The 12,046-nt window shown below is 31.9% G+C and overlaps 1 protein-coding gene across 1 annotated transcript; it reads left to right on the forward strand.

Moving 5' to 3' along the window:
• Positions 1 to 816: 816 nt before the first annotated feature.
• Positions 817 to 7,699, forward strand: LOC139865730 (serine/threonine protein phosphatase 2A regulatory subunit B''beta-like). The gene is made up of 13 exons (XM_071853824.1): positions 817 to 1,390; positions 3,123 to 3,338; positions 3,781 to 3,886; positions 3,971 to 4,070; positions 4,146 to 4,251; positions 4,368 to 4,458; positions 4,552 to 4,693; positions 4,797 to 4,944; positions 5,680 to 5,789; positions 5,998 to 6,154; positions 6,323 to 6,448; positions 6,524 to 6,691; positions 7,355 to 7,699. The coding sequence occupies exons 1-12, from the start codon at positions 1,235 to 1,237 to the stop codon at positions 6,662 to 6,664; spliced, it is 1,599 nt and encodes a 532-aa protein (XP_071709925.1). The 5' UTR covers positions 817 to 1,234; the 3' UTR covers positions 6,665 to 6,691; positions 7,355 to 7,699.
• Positions 7,700 to 12,046: the final 4,347 nt, after the last annotated feature.

The raw sequence follows: 12,046 nt of genomic DNA on the forward strand, positions 1-12,046 counted from the left end.
TGAATTTATGTATATTTCTATTAAAATTCTATAATGATGATGTCATTATTAGACTCATTCTTTTGTTTAAAAAAATTTAAAAACAAAAGCAAAAAAAATTTAAGCATTGCGAGTGATGTCATTAATCTAAATAATTTTAACTTAAAATTAAATCTTATTTATTAATTAATATATTATTAAATTTTATTAATAATTATTTTAATTATTAAAATTAAAAAAAAAATTTGAATTATTTTAATTATTTGAATTGAGTACGAGAAGGTATAAAAGTTAGTCAGACGGAAACTAATTCTGAATTTATATTTTAATTTACACTTTTAAAATAAAATGACAACTAATATTATCTCTTATGATTGGATGTGGATTGTTTAATATGCATTTTAGGTGTTTGATGAAATGTTCAGTTGACGGGTTTCTTAGTTGGACTCTGTAGTTCCATGAGTCATTAAACTAAATGACTTTAGCATATACGTTCACTTAATACCTAAAACATATCATTAAACTGTTTCATTTAAACAAACCCGTGATTTCACGGGACATTTCACTAGTTTATTACTTATTATGAAAAAATATACTTGTGCGTTCATAAAATTCTTTCATTTCATAAAATTTCATATTTTATCATAAATTCATAAAATAAATATATAATTATTGATTTCATAAATTCGTAAATTTTTTAATGAATAATTTTATAAATTTATAATTTCAGAATTTTTATTTCACACAACAATAAAAAAAAACCCTGAAAAACAGAAAAAAGAAATAAAAGAGAAAAGTTTGTATTGGAGAGTACATTGTCTTCCCCCCATCCCACTTTCTGTGCGCTCTTATTCTCATTCATTCTTTAACAATTAACAAAACATAAATATATATATTTCCACATTTCATTTCATATAAATTCACCACCGCCAGTCTTTCATATGAATCTTTAATCTTTTTTCACCCAATTCGTTACCCACTTCACTCCGATCCCACTAACCTAATTTCTCCAAAAAAAACCCAATAAAAGGCCTTCAAGATTTCAAGGATCTAATACCATGTTTCCAAATTTGGAAATAAATATATAAAGATTTGATTTTTAACCCAAGAATTACACTTTATTGATTGATTTAAAAAGGGGTTTGTTGAATTTCAGTTTTTGAATGATGGGTCGTTTTAGGGTTAATAAGTGATGATGGTGGTGGGTTCAATTTGAGATCTACGCTGAATAAAAGGAATAGATTTTGTGAATTATATGGATATGGATTATAATAATAATGGTGAATTGGGTCATATTGACCCGGAATTATTACAGCTGAATGAAGTATCGTCTTTGGGTATCAAGTCAAATGCTTTTGTTGCTCAGAAGCTGTTTGATCAATGGCTTTCGCTACCCGAAACCGCTACTTTGGTAATATTTCATCCTTATTTGTTTTTCTTTGATATGAATCATTATCATTATCATTATTATTATTATTTATATATTGATAATGATGTATTTATATTTATGTTGTGATCAAATATGGTGGAAATTAATGTCATTAAGTATGCTATTTATGTTGCCTAAATTGTTAATTTATTTTGGGTGATATGTATCTTAATCACTCTATTTATTACAAGGTTGTTTTCAGTTATCATCAGTTAAAACTTTTTGACAATATTGCTTTTCAATCGTTGAATCATTGCCTCAAAATGCTTGTTTTCGATGTAGAATGATTAGTGAACCATTGGGTCATTAGTATGTTTTGCAATTATCGTCTTACTCGGGTCAAATTTATGTATGTTCATTTTATATGTATTAAGCAATAGTTGTAAGCTAGTATGCATTTTGTACTGATAATAGGCTAATAGCTGAATACTGAATAAGGCAATACATTTTACTTTAGCCCCACTAAGGTTATCTCAGTATCTAACTTTTCGACTTTATGACACGAAAACAGAATAGAATTTTAAAGCAGTAATAATTGTCATTTCTTGACATCACTTTCACCTAGCTAGTTTAAAAAGTACTTTAAGATAGTATACTTAAACTTTGATATATTAAAAGGTAGGGCAAACAAAGATATATCATGAAGATTTTAACAATTTAACAAAGGTTACTTATAAAGGGAATTTAGTGTTTCATACTTAGATTTATCTGCCTGCTTCTTAGAGTAAACTCTGTTTAATTCACTTGGGATTTGAGAATCCCTTTTGAAAAAGTCTTGCATTTCAATTCAAGTTACATCTACCGACATACGTAATACCATGTTTTCATTATTACTAGTATATTTTTTTCCCATCATATATCATTCACTAATAAACATCATAAACAAGATATGCTATCACATTTATGAGTCTAATGTAAAATGTTTTCGTTAGAATGCAAATGAAGCTAAAATGTTCAAGTCTTAACGATCGTGTGATTTTGTGTCTACTTCTGTTTGTTTTTTATGATATGCATAAACCAAATTTGCACTAAATAGAAAATTTTCAACCTGAGAACACACGATGCTCTAATACATCCAAATATCTACTTGGCGTTTTAAGAAATCGTACATGTGTTCCATACATATTTTAATCCAAAAATGATCACTTTCCAAGCTTCTTACTTATGTTCTTGATGTTTCTTCTTAAATCTCACTTCTCTTGAAATTTTGTTCCTTTTTTATACCCGGTGCTTATGAACATTTTATTTTTACTTGGATTTAGAAGACGCGCATGCTATGCTTATAAATTTCAGTCCAATACTGGCTAATTTGTAAGCTTCTCGCTTCTTGAAAAATTGTTCCTTTTTTCCTTCTCATTTTAGCTCGTCGTCAAATTAAATCACGAAGTGTAAATAGTTTATGCTCCCTTACCTTTTTATGTGTACGGCCACATTGTTTCGGGTTCTTACTTTTTAAATATATTTATCGGCTGATAAAGTAATAACCACCCACTAAATTTAATAAACTCCAAATGATAACAAAAGGTGAACGTAGTGGACTAGGTGAAGTCTATGCTTAACAAGGTTGTATTTTTTTGGCTGATAAAGTAGGATTAATGACTACTCAATATAATAAACTTCAAATCTCATTTATTCTAAAAAATTGCTCCTTTTTTGCCTTCTCATCTTAACTTAATTTGAGACAAACATGTTATGTTTGCTCATTTGGATATAGGTGAAGTCTATGCTTAACAAGGCTAAAACCGGGGCTACGTTGAGCGTATCTGGAGCAACTAATAGCCCAAAGTCTGCCGGTAACAACTTGGTGCCTCCACTTTCGCCAAGAAGTTCTTCGGGCTCTCCTCGTATAACAAAACAAAGTCGAGGCCCATCTGTTTTAGGCTCACCTTTAAAAGTGCTTGCCGAGCCCATCAAAGAGTTGATTCCACAGGTTTGATAGCAGCAACACTAGTGTAGAGGTGGCAGTTTTGGTCCATTTACTTATGAATGGGTTGATCCGGGTTATGTTTTCTCCCCACCAGGTCAAACGGGTAAACTTAATATGGTTAGTTATAAATGAAAGCGTTGTAAGTCAGCCAAACAAATTGTTAGTTTATAAAATATTTTACTCAAGAACTAGATTTTGAAGAAAATAACATGATTACCATAATAATAGTATATTTTACACACTTAAACTTAAATTCCAAGACACAAATTTTCTTTTACATCCCAACCCTAAAGTACCTAGTTTGACCTGTACCCGTAAGTGCATGTTTTGACCCGGACCCACTTGACTCGTTACCTTTTTCTCAGTTTTGCCACCTATACAATCTAGATTGTAGCATCATAATGTTATGATTAGATATAACTAACGTACATGCAAATGGTTGCAGTTTTATTTTCAAAACGGGCGTCCACCACCTAACGAATTAAAAGAACGTTGTTTGTTTAGAACTAACCAGTTCTTCTACGGTCATGCGAATGGACTATCATTAAATGGTGCGATTTTTTTATTTTATTTGTATGACTACTAATTGGGACATACGTATTTTATATAATTTAAGTTTTCTTTTCAATGGACAGAATTTAAACCTGTTACAAAGGAAATATGCATGCTTCCATCTTTCTTCTCTAGCACTCTTTTTAAAAAGATCGATGTTGCTAACACCGGCGTTGTAACCAGGTATGAATCTTTATTTAAGTTGTTATTAACTATGTATGTTCGATTTAGTTGAATACGTGTTTAAAATGCTTTCAGGGATGCATTTGTGGATTTTTGGGTCAATGGTAACATGCTGACAAAAGACACAGCAACTCAGATATTTACGTTATTAAAACAGCCCGATTTGAGACATCTAACTCAGGTCATTGTCTTACTCTCTCTGATGTCAGAAAAAATATGTTCTAATCTAATTTTTTTTTGTTATTATTATTTATTTCCGTATAATAAGTTTTATTTCCGTATAATAAATTGCCTCAGGAGGACTTCAAACCGATACTTCGTGAACTTTTAACAACTCATCCCGGGTTGGAATTTTTACAGAGCACACCTGAGTTTCAAGAGAGATACGGTAAAATTGTTATATCTATTTATGCATGAATATTTTTAGTAATTTTAATTTTCTATTAATCGTTATGTTATATTTTTCTATTGCTATGGGCAGCTGAAACGGTAATATACAGAATATTTTACTACGTGAATAGAGCGGGTAATGGTTGTCTTACTCTACGAGAGCTCAAACGTGGGAGTTTAATTTCTGCAATGCTTCATGCTGATGAAGAAGAGGATATAAACAAAGTTTTGAGGTAAAGTTTAATAAGCTTAAGATTTTTAAAGTGAACTTTAGTTTTTATTATTTATTTTTATATATTTTCAAAATGGTTATATAACTATTCTTTCTTCATGCAGGTTCTTTTCTTATGAGCACTTTTACGTTATATATTGCAAGTTTTGGGAGCTGGACACAGATCATGATTTCTTGATTGATAAAGAGAACCTTATAAGATATGGTAACCATGCACTCACTTACAGGATTGTTGACAGAATATTCTCCCAGGTTTGTAAAGAATTAGAAATGTTAATGATATTGTTATTAATATTATTGACTTAATTACACAGATGGTCCCTATAGTTTGTCAAAAATTGCACGATTTGTTCTTTAATTTTTTCCGTGCATTGATAGTCCTGTGGTTTGCATGATAGTCCCTCTGTTTAACCGCCCCTTCCCCTAGACCTGGCTGCTTCTCGCTCACCAAAGTGTACTTCGTTTCCCGGGACGGGCGGCTCCCTCTTTCTTCCGGTAAGAAAGCGGGTTTTCCCTCAGGTTCTTCCCTGACCTTAGTCCCTCTGTTTAACGGGAGTTAATTTTTTTTGTTAAAAAGGTCATGTGAGGGGCACGGAAGTCTAAAAAGACTAGTTTACTCATCACGTTCCCTTTCACATGACTTGACTTCACCAAAAAAATTAACACCCGTTAAACATAGGAACTATCCGTGAAAGAATTGCGAACACAGGACTATCCATGCACGAAACGTGCAATTTTTGACAAACCACTGGGACCATCTGTGTAGTTAAGTCTTATTATTTATTTTCTTCACTTATTTCAAGTTGTTGCAATTTTTACCCATTTACTTATGTTGATATAAATGTAATCATATCTGACACACTAATTATTTATTATTTATATAAGCAAGTTCAGTATATTTGAAATAGATGAATATAACACTGTTACTTAACCCACTCGTCCATTTTGCTGCATTATATCTCGTTCTGATGCTTTAGTCCGTCTCAGGTTCCAAGAAAGTTCACCAGTGAAGTTGAGGGGAAAATGGGATATGAAGATTTTGTTTACTTTATTTTGTCCGAAGAAGATAAATCATCTGAGCCTAGTCTTGAGTACTGGTATGACTACTATTTAGTACTTTTTAGTTTTTATATCTTCGGTGCCTTGAATCAAGTTTTTGTTGTTTTTATTTTTCATCACTATAATAATGGAGAACGATATATATATATATATATATATATATATATATATATATATATATATATATATATATACATATATATATATATACATATATATATATATATACTTTTTTTCTCTTTTCAGGTTTAAGTGCATAGATTTAGATGGAAATGGGGTACTAACAAGGAACGAATTGCAATTTTTCTACGAAGAGCAGTTGCATAGGATGGAATGTATGGCCCAAGAACCTGTTCTTTTTGAGGACATATTATGCCAAATAGTTGACATGATTAAACCACAGGTAATTGGATATTTGGTGTTGTGGGTCGGACAATTTGGGTAACGGGCCACGTTAGATTTGGTTGACCTGCATACACTTTTCACGCATTTTTTGTGAATAGTTTGATGACTTATAACGAGCCATTTAGCTAAAAATGTGTACGTGATCCATCAATTATTTGACTTTCAGGATGAGGCTTATCTGACTTTAAACGACTTGAAAGGAAACAAGCTTTCTGGTAGTTGTTTTAATATCCTCTTTAACCTTAACAAGTTCATGGCTTTTGAATCTCGTGATCCGTTTCTCATTCGCCAGGTATGCATTTTCTATTTTCTTAATTATTTATTCGTAGGTTAAAAAAAGAAGAAATAACAGTTTGGTGTATGTTAGGAACGTGAGAATCCGACTTTGACTGAATGGGACCGGTTTGCACATCGGGAATATATACGGCTTTCAATGGAGGAAGATGCAGATGATGCCTCTAATGGCAGTGCAGATGTATGGGATGAGTCTCTTGAGGCACCATTTTGATTTCAATCTGAAAAACTACTCATCAAGGTAATACAGAAGTTGGGTTATAAAAATTGGTGGGGCAGTAACAGGTCAAAATGGCCAAATGGGTATTTCTAGCACGGGTCTAAATGGTTTTGGTAGGGTTGGTTTTGAAAATACTTTAATGGTTGTTTTTTTATTTTTATTAAGTCGGATTGTCTGAATTTGTATATTAGATTTGTGGGAAATAAGTGATTGATAAATAGTTGGTGTTTGTTTTATGTGCTGAATAAAAGTCTGAATTATTAAAATAACTAAATTAACCTTCCATGGGGAAAAGTTGAAAAGCAGTTAATAATACATTTTAAATAGTGGGGACTCAAATGTAAATTCACACTTAATTTTTTTTAAAAGAATCATTAAGACACATCTTAATTAATAAGTCGAAAACAAACAACTCATCCATGACTCTACATGTTAAGTTATGTCATTAAGTCAATTAAAGGTTAGATTAAGATAATGTTCTAAGTTTTATAGTGAAATGATTAAGATAATGTTCTAAGTTTTATAGTGAAATGATTTTGAATTTAGGCTTGTTTGACCTGTTTGACTTTTCCTAGTAGTGGCCAAAACACAAACCAAATCGGCTCATTCAGTAATAAATAGGTCGAGGTTGCCACCTTTAGTCTGAATAATGGCTGTCGTTTATATATTTTTTATATTTTGCAGGTGAACAAGGATGCGACTATTAAGTCAACCCGGATAACCTACAGAATTCTGTAAAGTTTTTAGATGCTGTTATCGAGTATGACTAACCTGAAGTGAGTAATCTCTATGCTGAGTAGAAGGGGATTCTCAAGTTATATGCATAGTATAAGCGTTACATCATAAATCAAGTTGACTCATTTTTTATATTGCATTTTCATTTTGATTAGTACTTTTTGCTTAAACTGATAGTCGTTTCGTGGTCCTAAGATCCATTCATCTACATTTTTTCAATGTGTTTCGACACGGTTTCAATTGGATTTCCTGTATGTAATAGAATCTTTAGTGTTTATGGCATCACTCTTACCATTAAGGTTTTAAGTATGTGAGACTTTGATTTGTTTTGACCAACATAAAAAGTTCGTATGAAATCATGGATCATAAAAAGTTCGTAAGTTTACGTAACTTGACGTAACTTCGTGTAACTTTACGTAACTTCGCGAACTTTACATAAGTTGACGTAATTTTACGTAACTTGACGTAATTTAATTTTTAATTTAATGTAAGTTTACGTAACTTGACGTAATTTTACGTACCTTTACTTAAGTTTACGTAACTTTACGTAAACTTGATGTAACTTTAAGTAAGTTTACTTAACTTGATGTAAGTTTACGTAACTTGACGTAACTTTACGTAATTTTACGTCAAGTTACGTAAAGTTACGTTTTACGTCAAGTTACGTAAAGTAAGTTTACGTAACTTGACGTAACTTTACGTAATTTTACGTCAAGTTACGTAAAGTCACGTCATGTTACGTCAAGTTACGCAAACTTACGTAAAGTTACGTAATGTTCAAGTTACGTCACGTAAATTTACGTAAAGTTACGTAAAGTTACGTCAAGTTACGTCAAGTTACGTAATGGTTACGTCATGTTACGTCAAGGTTACGTAAACTTACGTAAAGTTACGTCAAGTTACGTCAAGTTAAATTACGTAAACTCACGTCAATATTAATTAGATATTAGAGGGTATTATTGCTGCTTTCAAATTATTTACGTTTTGCTAAATTTTAGATGTTTTAATGTATTTTTAATTGAATCATAAATGTAAAAGAATTATTATCAATCATTAATTGTTTATAATGGCATTTTTGGTAAATAAATTTTAAATTTTTAGTTATAGCACTATAAATTTAAATGAGTGGTTAGATTATAAGGGTATTGATTGTTATTTGCGTAATCTAATGGTTGATAATTAATCCTAAATAAAATTATTGCTTTATTAAGTTTTTTTTTTTTTTTTTTTTTTTTTTTTAATATATAGTATAAAAGTAGAGATTATATATTTATTCTATCTTATAAAAGGAACTTTGGGGTGATGTCACTTTAAAGAGTTGTATTATGTGCTTCTAATGTCACTTGAAGATATAATATTTATAAAGGAATATTCAAATGAATTCAACTTTTAAGTTGAAATCCAAGAGACCAATCAGAGTGCGACATTTGGCGCGACAATCAAATGTGATTGAAAAAAAAAATTCAAATTTTTTTTTTTTCAAATTTTTTTTTCAATGACATGTAATTGGATTTAACATGGAGTAAATCACATGTGAATGTCAATCACATGTGATTGTAATACACAATCACATACGATTTTGCATGTCAAATTCAATCTCATGTGATTGAAAAAAAAATTGAAAAAAAACAAAAAAATTTGAAAATAAAATGAATTTTTTTTTCCAATCACATGTGATTGTCGCGCCATATGTCGCACTCTGATTGGTCCTTTGGATATCAAGGAAATTATTAAATTCACATGTTACAAATCAATATTTATAATTATTTAAATTTTAAAAAATAGATCTATTATTCTAATAAACTGAAGTTTTGGGTGAGGTCATCACGTGCTTTCAAGTGTGGTAACATTTGCTTCTAAAGTTGTAATATCTAATTTAATGATGTAATACTTAAACAGTAATATAAATAAAAAATTCTTTAATTATATTTGTGTTTTACTCACATGCACTGTAACATTAAATAGTCTTTCATTACTCCAGTACACTACCCAAAAAATCATGCCTAATTGATTGCCCAAAAACTTACATTACCCCAAAAATTATACTGTCACAAAAATCACGTCTTTTTTCTTCCATTGGCTTATTTTAAACTGCATCTCTGCCCCAAAAATTGAGCAGCTCTAAAAATTGGACAGCTTTATTCATTACTCCCCTTTTAATTTTTTTTCCTTCTGTTTCTCTTCTTCATCTTATGCTTCCATATTCAAGTTGGAATTTTTACGCAAAAAGATCCAATGTATTTGTTCGTTGTTGTGAATATCCTTCAATATATGTAGCAAGTTTATCAGTTTAGATACACATCAAGTGTTTGATGATCTGATCAAATGAATTTTCTTGGCGCATAATAATATAAATTATGTTTTTCCGTTTTGAGCAGATGAAGCTACACTGAATCAATGAGTGTTCGATTTGTATTTTTCTTATGGTTCTTTCTCTTGATGCACCTTATGGTTGTGTATAAACTTATTTGAAAAATAGAGTCGATGAATTGAATCTGGCCAAACTTGAAGAAGATAATTCTTTGCATAATTCTACCGATCTTAGAACTTAATTTACATATATCAAGTAACTATAGTACGCTAGATGATGATGATGTATATTGTATATTATAATTATTAATGAAACTAAACGTGGTCTTTTGTAGAACAAACTAGCTACAATTTATGCTAAGCAACACTAATCTTTGACATCATATAATGTGTGGATCTTCATATACAAATGATTAGTTTATTTTACATACTTCATGGTATTCATTTTGAACCTTTTCGGATCTCATGATGTATTTTTGTAAACATGAAAATTCAATGTACAAGCTTTCACACAAGTTATTTTTACTGCATCGTAATCCTCTTTAATCAGGATGGCATAAATAATATATACTCCATAATTCTCTCACGGTACTTTGACTGTGCATTTTTAGAAAATCAGACTATTTTTTCATAAAAAGTCAACTCACACAACCCAACACAAACATTTTTGGAATATATACATATTGTCTACCCCTCAACTTGAACCCATAATCTCCGGTTAGAGGGTCAGCTCGACCTCGATATTGCAAGACCAATGACCCTTTGATCTCTACCACTCAAGTTTTAAAGGATACTTATAATGGAACGAGGTAGCAGTGACTTTTCCATCCACTTGGTTTCATGAAAAGTCATGTTGTTCACTCTGTTCACTAGTTAACCTATTTCATAACCTGTGAACCAATTTAAACCCACTATGTTACTCAGTGATAGCCTACAACGACTCAAGTCATATAATTCATGAATATCGTATGCGTGATGTCGCAAATTCTTCCATAGCTTCCTCACAACGTCAGTAGGATACATACGCATAAATCGGTGCCTAAGGAGATTCATTAGCCTTCAACGCAATACACCTTGAGAAAATAGTGCTCTTATACCCTTTGCAACACCTCAATCCTAAAGTAATAGAACAATCAAGCTGTATGTCCTTGACAAATGTTTACTTAAGTGAACTTCTAGCTAGTAAAGTATTATTAGCCACTGTATTATAAGTCAGAATATGTAACAATATATTCGTATGTTTCAGTCAAATATGTAACAAGAATAGGTAGTCAAAGGGATAAAACTCACATGCTATTATTCCCTAAATTAGCTCAATGTTAGTTACAGGAAACTATGTATGTATTCACTGATTGACACTTACTCACATGGTATCAGACGACCAGTAAATCATTCCCTCCTCTTTCTGCTCACATCTTCATCTCTTCTCCAACACTCTACTTATTCACAAACAGTACAACAATGTCTAATCCATCCACCATTCATCCTGCCATTACGGTCAACAACATCAAGAATTTCATACCGATAACTCTTGAAATGGAAAAGAGTCAATACTCTTTTTGGTCGGGATTGTTTAAAAATCACTGTCGTGCCTACGAAGTTCTCGATCATATCATCCCGGCCACCACTGACTCCGAATCTTCTACCACCCCAATCACCTGCTCAATCACCTTCTTGGGAACGAATCGATGCTATCGTTCTCCAATGGATTTACGGAACGATCTCTCTTGATCTTCTTCGCACCGTATACAAAGACGACTCAACGGCCCAACAAGCTTGGGATCGATTGAAAGGGCTTTTTCATGATAACAAAAACTCTAGGGCTGTTCATCTGCAACATCAATTCACCAACACTCGCATCGATAACTTTCCTGATGCATCCTCTTATTGTCAAGAGCTCAAAATTCTTGCTGATCAATTGGGAAGTGTCGGACCCGCCATTGAAGAAGATCGATTAGTCCTGCAACTTGTTACTGGACTTAATGACAACTACGCCAGTCTTCGTTCCATCATCACCCATCGTGAGAAGCTACCCTCCTTTTATGAAGCTAGATCTATGCTACTACTTGAAGAAATTCACACACAAAAAGTCGCTGCTCAAGCCGCATCCACCGATGCCACTGCCCTTGTATCATCTATCAACACCTCCAATCAAACGCAATACAACAATTCATCAAATCGTCCAGTGCATAATCGGGGTCGAGGCGTGTATCGAGGAAATAGAGGAAGAAATTCGTCCGGAAATAGGGGTAAAGGAAGATCCTATTCGGGTTCACTCAACACCGGTTTTAATTCGGGTAGACAATCATACGGGCATTGGAACAATAATAA

The sequence above is a fragment of the Rutidosis leptorrhynchoides genome, chromosome 9, assembly GCF_046630445.1.
Source record: "Rutidosis leptorrhynchoides isolate AG116_Rl617_1_P2 chromosome 9, CSIRO_AGI_Rlap_v1, whole genome shotgun sequence".
Lineage (NCBI taxonomy): Eukaryota > Viridiplantae > Streptophyta > Magnoliopsida > Asterales > Asteraceae > Rutidosis > Rutidosis leptorrhynchoides.